General features: G+C 40.0%; 1 protein-coding gene across 4 annotated transcripts in view; it reads left to right on the top strand.

Annotated features, from left to right (window-relative positions):
* plrdgb (PITP-less RdgB-like protein) overlaps positions 1-20,725 on the top strand; it is a 130,452-nt gene that overhangs the window by 77,538 nt on the left and 32,189 nt on the right. Inside the window, exons 6-13 of one of the 4 annotated variants that reach the window (XM_067423655.1) lie at positions 447-636; positions 5,607-5,729; positions 7,651-7,728; positions 11,981-12,168; positions 13,089-13,231; positions 13,376-13,546; positions 19,336-19,521; positions 19,696-19,844. In XM_067423655.1, the coding sequence (XP_067279756.1) occupies positions 447-636; positions 5,607-5,729; positions 7,651-7,728; positions 11,981-12,168; positions 13,089-13,231; positions 13,376-13,546; positions 19,336-19,521; positions 19,696-19,844 (1,228 nt within the window). Of the gene's footprint in view, positions 1-446; positions 637-5,606; positions 5,730-7,650; positions 7,771-11,980; positions 12,169-13,088; positions 13,232-13,375; positions 13,547-19,335; positions 19,522-19,695; positions 19,845-20,725 lie in introns of all 4 variants that reach the window. The other 3 variants (XM_067423654.1, XM_067423653.1, XM_067423656.1) reach the window with 3 other exon arrangements.

Genomic DNA, 20,725 nt, shown 5'->3' with positions numbered 1-20,725 from the left:
TTGTAAAGTATACATTCTAAAACAGTCAGATTTGACCTGGCACTTTTCTATAGCTCTTCTCATTCTTGGGTGGAAATCGCATTAGTCTGAGAAAGCTGGTAAACAAATAGATTAATCAGACACAGCAATACTTACATAAAACTGTCCGTTGTTACATAATCACATGGGGCAGGTGAGCAAAATGAACATGACAGGAAACAGGAACTCGAAACAACAACAGCACAAAACCTAAAACAATCCCTACAAAAAAAAAAAAAAAAAACCCTGACCAGAGTTTGTTTTTTCCAGCTCCCAAGTCTATGGAGAGTTGCTATACGACACTCGCTGTAAATTAGATATGCTGCCGCTAGGGTGCGTCTAGATTTCTAGGCAAGTAAAAATGTGCACAGTGCAAGAGTTTAGCTATTCAAACATTATCTTGAATTTTTTCTTTTGTCTTCCTGTAGTTTAAATCCATACAGCTACGATGAAACCTGTGTGTCCAGCAGTGTGGATCATTTGCCGCTGGCCGCTCTTCCCATCCTTGCTATCGCTGCCCCTCATTACCAGAATGCTGTAGCAGCTGTCATTGCTCAGGCCAATCAGGTTTACCGAAACTTCCTTCAGTCCCCAGAGGGTGTGGGCTTCACAGGACAGGTAAACATATAAGTTATTGGCTGATGTTAGCGATATTTTGATTTGATGTATTACTGTCATTGGTGCGCATCGTTCAACAGTCGATACTTGATTGATCATACTCATTCCTTGTAATCACACGTGTAGTTTACCTCTGCTGTCATCTAACACTCATGGAAGATCGAAATTCCTGATAAGACTGAACACAGATGCTTTCAAAAAACACAGATACCATGCAATAAATATAAAAACATAAAATGTCTACAAATCTGGAGAAGAGATCATGAAGCAGGGGCACAGAAAGCCATTTGGCTATTCTTCTCTGCTCACCTACCTTGGCTGAAAGTTCACTAAAAATGTTTATATACTACATATGATGAATCTTGTGACTATATTTCCCTTTCATATTTGGTATCATTGACATATCTCAGTGCGATTGGTAAAATTGGTAAAATTTTATGGGAATGATTAAAACTTAGGCCCTTTTTACACCTGGTGTTAAGATGCATTTTGGACGATCGGATCACAAGAGAGAGAGAGACACATTCCTGGTTACACCAGGAGCCTCATGTATAAAACTTTTTCGTAGATTTTATACTAAAAGTATGCACAAAAGTATTCAGATTTATAAAACCATACGCCAGATCCTGCGCAAAATTCCCATTATAAAATCCCAGTCAGTGAAAGATTGTGCGTTTCATGCATCTCCACCCCATCTCCTCCCCGAAATAACCATATATGGAGCCTACAACTCCTAGTTTTACAATGCATATCATCTGCCTATCATATCCATCAATGTGATACCATGTTTAAAGGAACAAGACATGAGGAAAATAGGTAACACTTTATCTAAATTTTTATCTATTTTTTTTTTATTTTAATATTTTTTTAAATTTATTTTTAGCACGTATTAATGCCTTATTCTTCATGACCTTATTCTACATCCTTAATCCTACCCAATACCTAAACTTAAAGGTCCCGTTCTTCGCATGTTTTCGAAGCTTTGACTATGTTTACAGTGTGCAATATAACATGAGTTCATGTTTCGTGTGTAAAAAAACACAGTATTTTTCACACAATTGACTTATCTGTACAGCGCTGTTTCCTCTGTCCTAAAAACGGCCTGATGATTTCCTTGCTCTATGAAGTCCCTCCTTCAGAAACACATAACAAGTTCTGATTGGGCCAGCGCTTCCCGTGTTGTGATTGGACAGCAGCTTAGCGCACTTTGCCTGGAAAGGTCCCGCCTCTTACTATAACGGGGCGATGCAAGTGCTAAATGCGCGCTCTTCTCCACGTGGGAGAGCATTAAGACCACGCCCCCTATTTTGCGTGTTCTTGTGGGCGGAGGGTTAGTCAACAAAATGGTTCTAGTGACGTCATTCCTGAAGGAAGTGCAGGGCTGTAGTCCAAACCGGCCGTTCGCTGTAGGCTTTGAAAGGGAACTTCTGTTAAATAAAATATCTCGCTTGGCATTGAACTTTGAGCTTTATAATTTTGCAGGTATTATTTATGCTCCAACAGCAACATTTCACACTAACTAAAGTTTGAAAGATGGAATCGCGAAGAACCGGACCTTTAAATGCTACAAAAACTACCTAACTAACTATTAATAAGCAGTAAATTGGGAGTTTATTGAGGCAAAAGTCGTAGTTAATAATGATTATGTGTTCCCCTTACTAAAGTGTTACTGGAAAATATGAGAGATGGACTATGTGCCCTCACATAACAGTGCTAAAAATCATTCAGTATTGCCTTGTTTTAGAATTAATAGGCTAAATCAAAACTGTATAAAATACATTGAGAAAGTACTCAGAGAAGAGTTATTCTCAAACCACTGGCCAAGTAGTATTTATAATTGCTTAAAATAAATCAAATTTATGCAGTTTTGCCTTTAAGGTAAACATAAGTTTTATGATCTTTATATATTTTTTAATGGAAAACAATATGCCTAGTTTCATGCAGTGCAAATAACTGTCTGACTCAATATTTTAAAAAATGAAAAGCGTATAGGCCTATCTTACCATTGCTCTGCTTAGAGTCAAGTGTGCATCATTGATTAATCAAGCAAAAATATTTTTAAGTTCCGCTAATTTGAACAGAACTTAACTCAGAATTATCATGCACCAAGCAATCCTCACTGGTTAAATCATTTAAAACTTAACTTCTGGATAATCATGAAGTTTCACTGCTTAACTTCATTAATGGGAGTGGCATATTTAATCTAAATAAATATGTCAGATGTAAAACAGAATTTAAATCATTCTGTTTACTTCATTACTTCGCTCACTGCAGTATAAGAGTGCATGGTCTAGTGTGTCCGTACGGTGCACACATATTTATGCCTAGTTTATTTTTTTATAAATGCTGATATATGCGCGGAAGAATGTGTACACACATTTCAATTCCTTTTTTGTGCACACACAAAGTTTATACATCAGGCCCCTGTTGATTTAATCCGTCTCTTTTGTCCACCCTCGGCCATTTCTTCATTTCTTCACGGGGAGGTTCAAGGTCTTTCAATCTAATGGACGCAACAGGCTCACGGAATTTACATATGAATGCAAGACCACGATGAATGCTGTGAGTGAGTTTTAGAAATCAGGAATGGTGCTTATGCTTGGTATGTTCCTTTGTCTTCAAACCTAACTTGGGTCTCCAGGCGACAAAGTTTAAATCCCGTCTGGCTTATGTGCTTCCTGTATACGCATTAAGGCAGTAGGCAAAGAGTAAGTGGTCTTGTGTGGTTGTTCAAACGCATTTGACAACATGAGGCATTGTTTGGTTGAATGTGTTTTCGACTACCTCTGGAAGTAGTTGAAAGTGGACATGCTCAAAATTCTTTAAACCATATTTACACCGTCCACTTGATCAGATCGACCAAAATGCATCTTAATACCAGTTGTGAACAGAGACTTAGAAGAATTCTGTTCTGATGTGCTTCTCACAAGGTCTCTGGTGAGAATGTTTTCCTATCTGTCAGAGGATCCTGTCCAACTAAAGTTTGTCTGTGTTTTGCAACTCAGAGTTAAAGACCTCTTTGTTCTGGTCTGGGTATTGAAGGGAAAGTGGCAAAACACTGATTGGGATTCTGTAGCCAGAAAACCCCTGCGGACTGCAGAGTCTCCTGAGTCCTGCACTCAGAACTCTCACACACTGCTGTCTGTCTCTCTGCTGTCAGTTCTGAATCGTTCACTCTCAGAATCATCTTTGATAAATGTATGTAATGTATTATTATTTCTGAATTAAAAATTTAACATTGCTCTGGGGAGTATGCTCTGTATTTTCTACTGCAAAAGGGGTGGAATCAACTGGCATTATTCAGATAACTCTGTACGCAATTGACCTATTGTAAGCCCCGCCCCCCTTAGTTACTGTTGCTAACTCGGACAAACAAACGGATTTGCTATGTCATTTGACAAGGCTATTTAAAAAAAAATATATAAGTTATATATTTATATTTGCCTATGATGTTTTTGCCTATCTGTATTTCAGAGTAAGTTACATCACAGTCACTATGTAGCCTGCATTGTGACTAACGTTATATGCAATATCGTTGATGAAAAAAGACAAGTCTAAAATGTAGACTGAATGACACTTTAAGCAAAACATCTCAAATGGAGATTGCTGAAATGCAGCTTACTTGTTTATTGGTGTTTTCAGATCATCCGCGCACGAGAGAGATCTTGCATGCATATGGTTGCCAGATAATTTCGGTAAAACACCGGATGTGTTCTTTTCACAGAAAAGCTCTGTTTGGGAGATGTAAATGACTCAAATCTGGCAACCGCAAGCACGCAAGCTCTTTCTCGCGTGCGGATGATCTGAAAAAAACAATAAACAAGTAAGCTGCATTTTAGCAATCTCCATTTAAGATGTTCTGCTTAAAGTGTCATTCAGTCGGTCTGTGTTCTGTCAGGACTCACGAGCTGAACTGCTGTGTGCTGCTAAAATAAGCCGATCAGAGCAGAGCTCAACATTAATATTAATGACTCTTCCAAATAAGGCAAAAACAGAGCATTACATCCTAGGGACAATTTATAGGGTTGTAAATGGACCTGTAGAACTGTATCTGGACAATTTTTGCCCTTAAATAAGCCACATACCCTCTGTGTAGATATCAGAGAACAATTTAACATATTGTTTCAACTCATACTAGGGCAGCTTTAAACTCACAGAAATATAAAAAATGTTTACAAAAACAAACTAAACGTTAAAGAAGAATATGAGGAGAAGTCTCATTACCATCCAGGATCAACACGGTTCATGTAGCACAGGGTTAATATTAGGTTAAATTAATTTTTAATTAAAAGACCATAAGAGGCGTGATCAATGGGCAACAACCCATCGTTTCTCTATCCGTCATCGTGTTAAACCCGCCAATAGCGTGCCAGGTGGATAATCCAGTCTGTGATTGGTTCCCGCAAAAGTGTAACAGAAGCAGTAGAAATGAATGCACAGGTTTCCAGACTGAGTTGCCGGGTAAAATCAAATTCAATTTCTTTTTTTTATTTAAAGAAATCTCGTTTTCGACCATGTCTAACGTATTCAAATGTAAAACCTACAAATAAGTATGCAGTTATGATCTGCAATAATTTAAGCAACTTGACTATTATTTATTAAAGAGCCATACAGGCACTTTGTGGGTAATGGCGTTATAATTTATATTTTATATAATTTTTCCGGCCACAAAATGACTAATTGGCCTCTTTGCATTGGATTTCTCTATTTTAACCTATATCTCAGGGCTAAATACAAGAGCGTAACATTCCATGATGGGACTGAAATCTCTCAGATTTAATTTGTGTTCCAAAGATGAATGAAAGTCTTATGGATGTGGGATGACATTAGTGTGAGTAAATGATGAAAGTATGTTCAGTTTTGTGTAAACACTTTAAGAGCTCTGTATGTAATATATAGCTCAAATAAACTTCAAATAGGAATACATGTTTTCTGTCTGTTGCACATACTGTGTTGTATGCTTGTTTCAGGTGTGCCTGGTTGCAGACTGTGTTGGTGGTGTCCTTTGTTTTGACGCCTTGTGTTTCAGTGGGGACAAGCAACACAGAAGCCCTGAGGGTGGCAGCACAAACAACAGTACAGAGAGTCTAAAGGTACAGATGAACATGTGCGCACACAAAACCAGCCTAAACTCTTGTCTTTCACTTCTGTTTGAAGCTGACTGTCATTCTGTTCTTATCAGACATAAATCCATGTCTGCTCAAGTGAATTCTTCACATTTCTGCCATTAAAAGCTTTTTTTTGTCTGTTCTCATATCTAAATGTCATAGGGCATTTTCCCAGTCCGTTTGTCACCTCCTCAGCTCTCTATCTGTCTTTAAGGATTAGTTCACCCAGAAATAAAAAATGTGTCATCGTTTATTTTATTGCAACCCCATGTTATTTTTGTCCAGACTTTTGTTACTACTGTTTGCAACTGTGTGTCAGGAAACACAGACTTGCAGAAGTGGTGAGACAATGACAAATGCCTATTTAATCAGGTATACGGCAAGGTAAGTACATTTCAGGTAGACAACCATGAAGATGAGGATAAAGCATGAGCAGTCCAATAAAGGTACAGAGGTATCTCAGGTAAGTTGGGTCTCAGACCAGACAGTGACATTGTTTGTAGACCAGACATTGTGTGGAGCAGGCTTAAAGGGATTCATTCAACTGATAAAGTTGAATGATTGCAGGTGTGGATAATTGTCGAGTGTATGCAGGTGAGAGCCAGGATAGATTGTGAGAAATGTAATCTGAAGGTGACTTGTGATATGGAAGTGACTGAAGATCGTGACAGTACTTCCGCCCCCCCGGAAAGCACAACCTCGCACCAAACTGAGTCAGACCTGGGGTGTGGGCGCCCTCTAGTTGGGGGAGTACACAGGTAGAGGACAGATGACCACGGCGGTAAACTCTGGAGCTTGAGCAGGCTCTGGAGCAGGCTCATGGACTGGAGCAGGCTCCTGACTAAGCTCCGGGGCTGGAGTGGACTCTGAACTGTACTCAGGGCCTTAAGTGATTGTGTGTATGGCCCACACACACATAGCAGCAGCATGTAAGGAAATGACCACCTAAACAATCACGCCAGGATAGACAGCAAAAGCCGCCACTGGAACTGCTTCCTAAGGAGATGTCTCTGGAATTTTTGTCACTGGAGCTGGCTCTTAAATTTCACTAACTGGAACATACTCTGGGATTTCGCTCACTGTAATGGACTCTGGGATTTTGCTCACTAGAACGGACTCTGACATTTTACTCACTGGAACAGACTTGGGTATTTCACTCACTGGAATGGGCTCTGGAATATTATTATCTGGAATGGGCTCTGGAATTCCAGTCACTGGAATAGATATGGGGATTTCATTCACTGGAACAGATTCAGAGACTACATTCTCTGGAACAGATACTGGAAAATTACACCTTGGAACAGACTCGGAGAGATCATATCTTCAGGAACAGGCTCGGAAACATCATCTGCAGGAACAGATTCTGAAATTGTATTCCCAGGAACAGGTTGGGTACTACCGGAAGTGGGCTTTTGGAGGTGGATTAACTAAGCAGGTTGGAATAGAGAATATGATGCTCAAATGTGCAGTTCTTAACACCCCAAGGCATCCTAGACTACAGTGGCTCATCTAAACCTCCATTAAAAAAGATCATTTGTAGTTCATCATCAAGATACATTGTGAAGGACAGCTCTAAGAATTCCTCTGCATATATCTCAATCGGACGGCTATTTTGGGAGAGGGAGTACAGCATGTCGATTGGGCGGAGTAGAATGCTCATGGATCTTATGGTTGTCTGTTAAGTTCTGGTCTTCTGTCAGGGAACACAGACTTACAGAAGTAGTGAGAGACAATAACAAATGTTTATTCAATCAGGTATATGGCAAGGTAAGTATATTGTAGGAAGACAACAACCATGAAGATGAGGATGAAGCATGAGTAGTCCAATAGAGGTACTGTGCACAACACACTTTCAGATCCATGAGTCACTGAGTAACTTAAGGATATGTATTTTTTTTTTTTACAGGAAATCGAAGAACACTCAGATAGCTGGAGACTGGAGAAGGAGACTGGCTGGAGTGGAGATGAGGAGAACAACGCAGAGGTAGGATTATCAGGGAGAACAACACAGAGGGAGATATCTCAGGTAAGATTATAACCCAAAGCTTTGGTGAGTCCTAGTTGGAGACCAGACTGTGATGAGTGTCTGGAGCAGGATTAAATGGAGTGGAGCTGATTACGGTGAATGATGGCAGGAGGAATGATTGGGAAAAAATGACAAGGATCTCATTGCAGTTAAATGAAATAAGAATAGCCAACAAATCCAAAATGATAACCGACTAAGGAAAGCTCAAACACTGGAAAACAAATACATAGAACAAACGAGACACTAAACAAGATGTGATAATCTGGAACCAACTAAACCAAGACAACAGGAAATAAAAATATGAGTCTGTGAAACACAAATTAACAGTAGACCTGTGACATCACCTGTGTACTGTATTTTTTTATTAGGCAATAAACTATTTGTCAAAAACTACCTAGAGGGGGAAAAACAAAGACTTAACTTTGACTTAACTTGACTTGATGAGGAGGGAAACATGATCCAATGATCCAACACAGGACTGCAAACACAAGGAGAATAAATGGGGAGCAAATACAAGAGGGTAACAAGGGAAGACAGGTGTGTCAAATTAACCAGGAAACAAAAATAAACATTGTTTCCATAAACAGGAAACAAGGTGGGTGGAGTTAGACAATAGACAAGATAGCACATGGCACAAAGAAACACATGCCAAGCCATGTGCTCACACTAAACGTGACATGAACATGCAGCTAATGAGAATTCATAAGCTGCAAATTCACACAAAACAGGACAACATGAAAGCACCCAGCCAGTGAAAAACACCAGCCGCTACACAACACAAGACAAAATATAACATGAAAGCATGCAGCTGATGTAAACATGAACTGCGTGCTACACAGAACACGGAACACGGACAGAAGAGCGTACACTCTCGCGACAAGCCTGAGAACAGAACAGAGCTGTCCGCTCACAACAGAAAACAAACGCGGAGCATGAATGTCCGAATCCCAACACAAAACCGAAACCCAAAATACGAAGTGCTGGGATCTGAACACCACGCTCCGCACACAAAACTCCCAAGGACTGAAGAGCACGCAGCTCGAGCATGCTCAAAGCTGCAAGCGCACACAAGACAAGACAAACAATACAGGAGTGTCAGGGCTCTGTCACAAACCAAGAGTAAACTAGACCAAAGTGACAGATCCCACTATTGTGTATTTTTTAAATAAAATAATAATCGTAAAATATGAAACTGTAACTTGGTCATTAAGTATAAAATATAATTGTAATGGGGTTTGTAGATGATAAGGAAGGAGGCGGGAACCAGCAAACGTTCAACACCTTTTCTTAAGTAAATAAACAAAACAAAAATAACGCGGGCAGCCCCTCAAGGACGACTGCCCACGCACACACACAACAAAACATAAACAAAACATAAAATCCAGGCCTGGGGCCTGTACCATGATGGTAGTTTAACAAACTCAGGGTTAAAGGATTAGTTTCGAGTTGACAAAACCAAACCATTGTATTAAGGCTTTGTTGGTCCCATGATGCTGATCATCAGCTTTCTTTGTCAACTCAGGCTTTGATCCTGACTTCAGGAGTTTAGCTGTGACATCAGCAGTGAACAGCCAATCACACGCTGTGGAACTGAGATTCACTTCTCGCGAGACAATCAGTGAGATTAATTTCTCTCTTCTGCAGAATATTGCATGATTGAAAAATATTAAGAATAAAAAATAAAAAAAATACACAGCAAGAAGAAAAGCTGTTTATGAAAGAGGACAACTTTAAGAAAAAATTGTATACGTCAATGCAAGTAAAAGTTATGAAGTTAGTTTAGTTGATATAGAGAAAATAAAACATTTAAGCTCAGTGAGCATCTTTTTTTTATAGGCTATTTTTATTTATTGATTTTAAAACTTTGTCCATATGACTTTATGCAGGTGATGTTATTTATATGACTTATGTATTAATTTTAACAAAGTGCCTATTAATGATTGATTAACTAAAATGATAAATGTGTAATTGATTTAAGGTATAATAATTACATAAATTATAAGTAAATCATTCAAAATTAATATTATTATAAATAAGCATTGTTAAAAGCAAGACGCTTTAGTCTTTAAAAACCATTTGCTATGTAATGACCTTTAATTTGGAGCAGAAACAGGGGGAGTGGCTTTACTGCATCAGAGGTGTGTCACTTTACTCACAGCTGATTGGCCCAATTTCAGTTTGAGATCTCTAATCCAGAACATAACCTGCCCTGGAGCAGGTTAGCCGTGGAGCATAAGTTACTATGGCGATGAACACAGCTAAAAGCCAAACCACTTTAATGGTACCTAAAACCCAGGATTGGCACAAACTAAGCTTAAACAAATCAGGCTAGCCAGCTAAACCAGCTTCATGGTACAGGCCCCTGGTCCTCTCTCGTCTTCCACTGTCTTCGCTCCTCCTTTTATGCTCCTGTCACTCTGCTGTGAGACGAGAACAGTTTGGCGTGCAGCTGGCACTCATTAGCACTCGTCACTGGCCCACTCTTGCGGTCCCTCGCTTCGCTGCTTGCCACATACCCCCATCGCCCCTCGCAGGCCGGGGGTACTCCCGGGACTGTGCTCTACTCCCCTCTCCCCTCTCCCAGGGGGGCCCGATCACTGCGGCCGCGGCACCTGGGGTAAGGACAGAGAAGCGAGAGAAATGGAGCCGGGAGCATGAGGAGCGACAGAACGAGACAGGAGAGATAGGAAAAAAGAAAAAAAAATCTGGTCCGGTTCCCCGACACACTGCCGCTCGCTCGGTCCTCACCAGCCGAGAGGCTCTTCCTCGCGGTGCCATGCGATGTTACTGGACGCCCGATGGTCGGCCCGATCCTCTTCCGCCCTCTGGCGGCCGGCGGTGGCTCCTCCGATTGAGGGCAGTCGGCAGCGAGACCCGTGCTCCCAGCTCCTCCCCATCATGACGGACGGCAGCAGGCTCCGGCCCACGGCGAACACCGGCCACTCCTCCGCTTCCTCCAGGATGGCCGCCTCCCCACCTTGACCCAGGGGCACAGCAGCGAGCTCTTCGTCCCACCGGTCTTCACTCGCTCCAGCACCACCGCCTCGGGCAGCCACTCACGGTCCTTCTCCATCCGCACTGCCTGAACTCCTCAGCACCGCCATCCCCCTCAGCAGCGAGGTCTCTTCGACAGCATGTCCCTCCTTCCTCCCGGTTTTTCGGCACCAATGTAACAGGGTTTGTAGATGGGAAGGAAGGAGGTGGGAACCGGCGAACGTTCAACAACTTTTATTAAGTAAATAAATTAAACGAAATTAACGCGTACAGCCCCTCTTGGATGACTGCCCGCACACACATAATAAAACGCGGGCAGCCCCTCACGGACCACTGCCCGCGCACTCACACAACAAAACGTAAATAAAACATAACATAAAGTCCAGGCCTGGTCCTCTTCGCTCCTCCTCCTTTTATGCTCCCGTCACTCCGCTGTGAGACAAGACCGGTGTGGCGCGCAGCTGGCACTCATTAGCACTCGTCACCATAATATAATATTTTTTAAGTTTAATGCTACATTTTCAGATGTATCAAAATATTGAAAGTGTAGCCAATCTGTCTGGGCTAGGCTCAACATGAGTGCTCACAACACCTTTAATTGGTTAATCTCACTTTAGGATTATAGATAATGTTTTTGTCTTTTTTTCTCAGGGAATTTGGCTATTAAACTCACTTTTAAAAAATTATGTTCAATTAAAGCATCTACAGAAGCATATATTCTCACTTAATGAACTCAAAGATCATGGTAGGTCTATCTTGATAAATGTATAGAATTTTGTTAATAATCAATTTCAGTTTGGAGAAAATAAATGGGGTTTATGCTGCTGCACTCTTTTTCATTTGCTCAGAAAATTTCATTTATTAGGAAAAAAGCTGTCACTGGGATCGTACACTTAAAAAAGTTCCCAATATGTACAATTTAGGTACTAATATGTACACTTTTGGTACAAATATGTACCTTTGAGTGACTAATATGCACTTTTTAGGTACAAATGGATTTTGAAAGGGTTCTGCCCAAGTGACAGCTTTTGAACCTTTTTTTCAGAAAGTGTACAGTTTATCATAAATTTGGGTTTGGCAGTCTTATTGGACTCTAGAGGTAAATATGAAAACAGATTCCATGACCACCACAACTGCATAAAAAATTGATAATGAGGAACCTACACTTCTTGGCGCTGCACAACTGACTTTGGTTGCGGTTGTCTTTATGTTCCAGGAGAAGCCATGTGCGGTCAACTCCCTGAGCCCCACTCTCCGAGGCAGCAAGCGCCTGAGTAAGAGCAACATTGATGTGTCAACCCCATGTGATGCTGCGTCTGGAGTCCGCCATCCACTCATCCGTAAGCAAAGTGACTCGTGTGATGCAGACGTGGCCAGTGGTCAGCGTGAGGTCTTCATCAGCAGGTGAGATTTGGCTTTGTTCACTGCTTCACTGACATGTCTTATCATTTCACAGAATAGTTACTGCTCATTCCCTCAGGAAGAAAAGAAACTCCCATCATACGTCTATGATCAACTCTAATTTAGTTGGAGCAAATGCGTTCATGTTTGTCATGTCCTGAAGTGCATGGCTGGTGTATTTCTAAATTTTAAAAACGTATAAAACCTATATATTTCATGTCTCTGATTAAAACTGCACAAACATGATGCATTCTTAGATGTCGTTCGTTCTTTATTTTTTTGTGGATTTAGTTGGTTGGTCTCACTTTAAAACATTTCATTCTGTTTGATAAATCTTAGAAATAATTTCAAACGATTGGTGTCAAGTCTCATTTACATTTTTATAGAAACACTTCATTAAATTGCACAAGCATATTTATTTTTTAAAAGTTACATAGTTCAAAAAGGAATGAGCCAGGAATAAACATGAGGAGATTATAAATAGTCATTGGTATTTAAGATTTATGTATATCATAATAATTTCTATTGCATTATATAAATACACTTAGGTAGAGTATGAAAGCATGATTGGACTGCTATGAATGCTAATGACTCACTCAGCTGCATTCTTCACAGATGAACTAATGTCTGAAATAAAAAAATCTGAGAAATTCACTGTTGTAAACCACAGACATGAAAAAAATACAGTTGTTGAAATGAATTGATTGGTAATTGATAATATTGAGATGGAGTGGTTTGGATTTGTAGGTGTCTAAAGAAAGCCTCCATGTTAAAGGAATAATCTGGCATGGTTCTAAAACAGACCTGTCATGGGGGCACATGATGACATCAGCATAAAACGAAAGCATTAATTCTGATTAATCATTAATAAAGTGTTAATAATAAATGAAGATAAGTCACTTTCCATGCCTGCTGTCTCACAGTCTGTCTCAGGACGATCAGTGTGGCTCCAGGCAGGCTCTCAATCCCGGATGCTTTGAGTTTGAAGTGTCAGATTGCTTTCTGCTGGGATGCCCACTGGGGCTGGTGCTAGCCATGAGGAGGACTGTGTTACCTGCCATTGATGGTACAAATCAGCTTCCCTTTCATACGCGCAAACTCAAACGTGTTTTTTTTTTAAGAAATATTCAATTTTACAAATGTGATATATAGTGCATTTTTGCTCTAAGTAATTACCTGATGAATGGTTGTTCTTTTCCATCTTTTTTAGTGGCTCAGCTCCGGCCAGCTTGTTCTCAGATTTTTAATCTGTTCTACCCATCGGACCCCTCCGCCTCACGTCTGGAACCTTTGCTGCACCCAGTTCTCACCCACCTGCCCCCCTTTCCTGTTTCCCGTTACCAGCGGTACCCTCTGGGTGACGGCCGCTCCACTCTCATTGGTAAGAGCTTTCTCTGAGGTTCCCCAGATCGCGTCACTGAACTAATGTGTTAAAAAGAAAATTAGATCAATTTAATAGGGCTGTGAAGACTTGTTTGTTTTAAACATGTAAATAAAGAGAGAACAAAGTACAAAAAATAATTACAACTCACTGTAAAAAATGTTAGTTTAAAATGACTGCTTATTACTGTAATTTTGAACAAAATCTCCTTATAATCTCATAAAATCTTTTACTTTTATCATACATTAATTGCTAGAATACAGGTATCTCTAAAGCACACACTGTAAAATGAAAGGCAAAAAAAAAAAACTCATCTGTGTTTGCCAGTACTTTTAAAAGTACATTTAAACTGTATTAACTGATATAACCAACCTAATGAAATAGCGACATTGGCTTTGTAACTTGGTAATTCACTGACAACCACCAAGAACAAATGGTGATGAGAAAGTCATATGATGAATAATAGCTCAAACTTTTCCACAAGATGAGAAGGCATATACTAATATATAGAAGGTGCACAGTGTCGCTCATTCACACAAACGCTAAACACTTTCATGGTAGCACACAACATTTAAAAAATACAATAAGCATTCTTTTAACAACATTAGACATAACATAGCTGATTAAATAAAAGTAATAAAAACAGAAACAGTTATTTATTTCAACAAAAATATGTTTAGCATGCAGCGAAATCAGTGTATGGCTTTTCACTGTAAATCAAACAATAACTTAGTCTTTTTTTGACCAACTCTATTCGTTTTTTACCGTGTGTACCCTTTTAGTGCTGACGTCACAATTACGTCACAGTGTTAGCTGAAAGGCAAAACAAAGGCGGCCAATACAAACCAGCTAGTTTGTTAGCTATATAATATTTATAGTCGGCTACATAAGGAGCTTTGTCATCTTGAAGTGTTGTTTGTTTCCATTTTTTCTATGTTATTTATCAAAATATGAATCAACATTTTATGTAACATTACACATTATTCTGTAAAAGTACATACAATTTCCTTTAAAAAAAAACTTTAATTCTATTAAATTACAGCAATATCTGTAAAACAACAGGTATTTCATTGTATAATGACAAAACAAAAATAAACATTTTTACAGTGTAAATTTTAGTGCTTGGCAGATTTTAGGTGTTGGCAATGTGATATTTTAAGAAATTAACTTATAATAATTTAATACATTAATTTGAGCTAATTTTTTTTAAAAGTTATATGAACATTTTTTTTTTTTTTCAGTGCAAGAATATTGTCAACACAGCATCATATCATGACATATACTTTTTAAATGTAAACTCTTTATGCATATTTTCTAGGCTGAAAAATCTTGAAATTCTTGCTTTCTTGCTTTATGAATATATATAGCTCTGGGGAAAAAAAGAGACCATTTCAAAATGTGATAGATATTCTCTTACTGTATGCACATCTGAGTTAAACTAGGCAGTCCCCATGACGACACCTAGGATTGGTATGACCAATCCAAAACTCCTCAGACTGAGTCAGACGATGTCTCTCCCACTATGAACACAATCACTTGGGAATAAGGTCTCTAGTGTTCCATTTAAACACTATCCCTTGGGAATGGAATAAAGGCCTCGAGTGTTTAGCTTGCTGTACAGCAGTAACCAACTGTAAAAAGAATTCCGTGAAATTTGCTGTAAAAAACATATTTCAATTATTGATATAATTTTAATATACCAACCTATTCTTTTATCTGTTTTGTACCTGTAATACACTGACAACCACCAAAACCAAAACATGTTCAGTTTACTCAAACATGCAAATTATAAATCCATTTTTTTCCGGAGCTGAATTTCACATTAAATTAGCTGTACACTAGTAAATACTGCATCTTTTTTTTTTTTTTTTTTTTTTTGTGTACTTTTTAAACTTCTGAAGTTTTGAAATGCATTGTACACTGACATAACAGTTTAACCTGACATGCTACTCATTTTAGCACATCGATCAGTCTACAATTTTATCCAGAGTGACTTACAGTGCACACCAGGCATACATTTTACCAGTGATCTAGAATCGAATGACCTTGCCATTGTTAACGATATTCTCTACTAGAGTTCTTTAGATCATCATTTTTCTGTGGTATTAGTCAGAATCACTCTGTGTCAGAAAATGTGCTGCAATTACTCCCATTATGTAGCCAAGTTGAGGTCACAGCTAGCTGAACAGAGCGTCTAATGCACTGAATGCAAGGAGAGAAACCGCTCAAAGAGCAGCTGTGGTTTGGGAGAAATCATATTAAATCCTTTCACACCATTATTATGCATTTAAATGCCCTGAAAATGCAGCATTGCCTCACAAAGCCTGGTATAGATTTCTTTTAAGGGCATATAAATCGGTTGCTGAAGAATACATTTCTATATGCTAGAACAGGTTTTGGAGGATTTGAAAGAAATGTTTGAGCATCAATAAGATGTTGAAATGTATTAATTAATTGTCAACAAACAAAACAATTTCCACATGGATAATGTGGATAATCATGTGGAAAATCATCCATCCATCCATCCATCCATCCATCCATCCATCCATCCATCCATCCATCCATCCATCCATCCATCCATCCATCCATCCATCCATCCATCCATCCATCCATCCATCCATCCATCCATCCATCCATCCATCCATCCATCCATCCATCCATCCATCCATCCATGCGATATGCCAGACCCAACAATGCAGAAGAGCTGAAGGCCTGGGCTCTCATAATACCTGAGCAGTGCTACAGACTGAACGACTCCATGCCACGCCTGCAGTAATTCAGGCAAAATGAGCCCCATTTAAGTATTGAGTGCTGTACATGCTCACAATTTTCATTTTCATTTGCTGTTTCATGCATACTGAGCTTTTTACACTGTTAAAGACTTGGATTCCCATCCTAAACATAGACAAAGTTTCAAAAACTAATGTTGGACGTTTGATAGAGTATTTCTGTGTCAAAATAACTCCTTCCAGTTTCTCACAAGTTTCGGAGAGTTTTTTTCGAGTATGGGTCCGCTTGACGTCGATAGAGCGGAAGGTCCTTGTATGGGCCGTACGGGCTCTTCTCCCGGTAGGGTGCGCACGCGTGACTAGAGCGAGAGAGGAAATGTACGCCGCCCATAAACACTCGCTCAGGTGCAGATGCACTCGTCCGTGAACACTTAAGTCGTTATAGTCCGCGCCGCGCTCCACTTTATTCCTATGGGTGACGTCGAGCGACTTCAACGCTTTCAGCACAGCATTCCGGGAAGGCAGCGCTGCATTTGAACCGATTTGAACGCAGAAATGACGAGAAGCTTCACAACATCGCGGATTTCCACGGTCACTGCTGTCACAGGACTTCACCAAACCATACCAAAGAAGTGTGTTTTTGACGGAGCGGTCCCAGCGATAAAGGTTCGGTCCTGCTTTGGAAGCAGCCGGTGAGTAAAACTGCTTCAAATGTCTGTGCTGTTGGCTGTCGTCGCGTGAGTAAACATCAGTAAACGACATGATCGCGTGCTTCGTCATTCAAATGCGCTAACGGTTACTCTATTGTTGTTCTATGTATAATGTTACACTAGTCTGACGTGCAAAACCGCTTTGCTTGCTACTGCTAAGGTTTAGTCGCATACAATAGTCCATAAACCGAATCATGTCCTCATAAACTGCGAGTAAACACACACAAACGTTGACAGGCCACTAAATACAGTACATACCACAGAGACGGACGTCCTGCTGTTGCTGTTTCTCCTTTTCAATTTATTTCAGCCTGATTCTGGATCACGTATTAGCTGAATCCGATCGATAGCAAACATGGGTCAATAGCATACATGGGTTTCTCCACGCTTGAGGACGTCACCGCTTTGGGTGTGCTCGTCATTCTTTAGCTCCGCCCACACAATACGCCTCCAGGCGCTAGTTTTTTTCCGGAAAGACTCGGTACAGCCCATATTTCTTTTATAAATATAATAAAACTAAAGACTTTTCGGAGATATGAAGGATGCAATACTACTCTATAGGTACTCAAGATTGACATGAGATTGACTGAAATGTATTATTACCCCCCCCATCCCCCCCAATATTAAAATTTTCTGAGATATTTGGGATTGTCCTTAGTTGTCTGTTATAATTATCAATTATAACATTGTTTATAACATTGTTTCAAGTTTCATTTTTTGAACGGAATTAGTGAAATAAATCTACTTTTTGATAATACTCTAATTATATGACCAGCATCTGTATATTTTTGTGAAAAAAACATGCTGACCACAACACCATTAGGTCCTCTCCTTCAAGGGCAAATTTGTGGGGCTTGAAAACATAATGGTCATATGAAGACAAATGTGTTCTGTTGACTAGATACAGGGGGTGTCTCACAACCCCACTCTCCCCTACATAGTTGGTACATCAGCGGTAGCAGTTCAAACTAGTATCGCATAATGTACGCCTCTTCCATGATTGGTTGATATACAATTGGTAGTGTCAGCCTCAGACATCACACCCACGGACCGTTGGTCCTGAATGTCTGATGCATAGGGCACACTATTCTGGAAACACTTCAGGAGATTTGACTCGTCATCTGATTGAATTCTACAGGATGTCCGCTAGACGTGCGTGCATTCTTTAACAGTCCGTCTGGAAACAAATGGTGCGGCACCAAACTCCCTCGTGGAAGAAGAACGGCATTTACAACTGTGACAGTGAGCACTAGGATCCAGGATCACATAAACACTGCATTTTCAAATGTATGCGAAGTTCGCTGCTTCATTGTTGCAGTAAACTTCCACAACGTTCCCGAATTCATAATTTATAAGATGCGTGACGGCCTGTTATTGCAGCGACATCGACTTGACATTTTCACGCTCCTAAACATGACGTGGAACAAAACGAACTGGGATCGGTAGGGTTACATGTCAGTCAAACGTCTGCATGGATGGTACTTGACCAATGAAAGCTGTGAATGAAAATAGACTTTTGCCGTCAGTCTGAAGGTCTGGGTACATGAGACTATACATAGGGAGGCTAGTCTCCTCTGCCATGTTTCTTTTCTCAACACTACTAATTGCTAAAAGTGATCACTCTGTGGTGATTGGCTATTTTTACCAACAGAGGCACAAGTCTCCCATTTGCAGGTCCCTTAAAGAGAAACACTAAGGATTTATCTCCCCCTCACATTCTCTATCCCCTCAAACATCACAGATTCGGCAAATTTTGGAAAGGGCGCAGTGGTTACACTTAGGTGAAATTACAAACAATAAATGCAAATTCTGAGACATTAAAATAATAAATTTTAACTTAAAAAATGTTGGTAGGCTGTGCCTCTCCTGATGAGCCACCACTGCAAGTAAAAGTTTTAAAAAACAAACAAGAGGGTATTACTGATGTATTTTATTGTATCATAGAACAAAATGTGAAAAATCTTGAGCTTATTTTCACCACAGATCTTATTTTAAGCATTTAACCACTCAAAAACCCATTGACTTCAGGAGAATGGAACCAGAAGTGCTAAAATGCAAACTCGTTTCCAGGTTTTGGCCTACACAATACATCATCTCTAACCACTTTATTGCATATGCATTTGTAGGAGTTTCACTTTCAGAAAAAAATAGGAGAGTATTTTATTAAATCATGCAATGTGATTTACTAAGGTTTGCAGAAGTAAATTCACTGGTATTTGCGGCATTATTTAACACCCCAAAAATGTACTAAAACATTTTGTGCTTGACATGGCTGCAAAATGTATTGTTTTTCTTTGACCTTTCACATTTACGAATAATTTATGTTGTCTCTTTCTTCTCCTTCTCAAAGCAGACACCGCGCTCAGACACTTGTCAGACAGCAGCGTATCTGTAGACGGACACACAGAGCAGTGCTGTGGAGGAAGTGTGTCTCGCAGGGGCAGCGAGCGAGTTGTTCCGCTCAGACTCGCCCACTCTGCCACTGACGCCGAAGGATCTGAATCTGCCCCGAGCGAGCCTGTTAGCATCTCACTTAGTGAGTCTCAAGAGCACTACGTATCCTTGAATCTTGTGCTTTCAAGGTGTTCATATATTTTATTCATTTCCACATGGAAGTCAGAGGCTTTGATGTATATGAAGATTACCTTCAAAGCTACCTACATGTGTGGTTCAGGCATATATAACATAAATCCTCTTTTTTTTCCCCCAGTATGTAATAGGTGGTGGGGGTCGAAGCGGTTAGATTACGTGCTATACTGCCCAGATATGCTCACCACCTTTCCCACTATAGCACTGCCTCACCTGTTCCATGCCTCATACTGGGAGTCCACGGATGCTGTGGCTTTTATTCTTAGACAGGTAAGCGCACCTCCTCTGACAGTTTTGCCCTGTTTACACCAAGTATTAACGTTCGTCTTGGGTTATCTGAAGTGGGCAGCAGGAAATCCAGGTGTAAATTTGGTCCGAAGCCACATTTGGAACACATTGCTTACAGTATGTGGTGTAAACCATAATTCATCCTGATGTATCTGGGACAGCGTACCGCCTACTCAACTGTCAGTCTTCAGTTGCTCTAAACTTTAAAAGATAAAAGGATTGTGAAGTTTAAAAAAATAAATAAATCATAACTAACATTCCTTTTTCTTGCAGGATTAACAGTTATATGCCTTTGAATATCAATGTCCCCAACACTTGGGCCAAAGCTAGTGTTGAAATAACAGATGCAGATGGACAAGACTAGACAGTGTCTGAATAAATATAAATTTAATCTCATGACTTGAGCAACAAGGTGAAGGAACCAGAAAATTAGCGAAATTTGAGGGGGTTTACTGAATTGCACACATGAAGAACCAATGATATTAGAGAAACAAATATTTAATTAATGAATCATGTCACCTTTGCTATGCACCTATTCTATATAAACTGCTGTACTTTTCCTACTTCCTACTTTTTGCTGTGGGAATTCTATCTGCCATTGGTCTCGGCCATGATTAAAGCATTTCAAAGGCATTTTCTGGATTCTGGTTACTGCTGCATAGCAGGTTCCCTTTCGGGGAACTCGAGCTGCGTCGAAACGCTGTGAGAACGCCTCTGCGTTAATGCGTCGTGAAGCGCCTGTAGAACCATTCCATCGGAAAAAAGATCGATCGTCGGCGTGATGACGTCATCGACCGGAAGCTATAAAACGTCCGTGAAAACAAACAGGAACCAGCTTCTGTGCCTTCAGTAAGCGATCTGTG

This window comes from Pseudorasbora parva, chromosome 18 (genome assembly GCF_024679245.1).
Source record: "Pseudorasbora parva isolate DD20220531a chromosome 18, ASM2467924v1, whole genome shotgun sequence".
NCBI classification, from domain to species: domain Eukaryota; kingdom Metazoa; phylum Chordata; class Actinopteri; order Cypriniformes; family Gobionidae; genus Pseudorasbora; species Pseudorasbora parva.
This window is presented reverse-complemented; position numbering and strand designations above follow the sequence as displayed.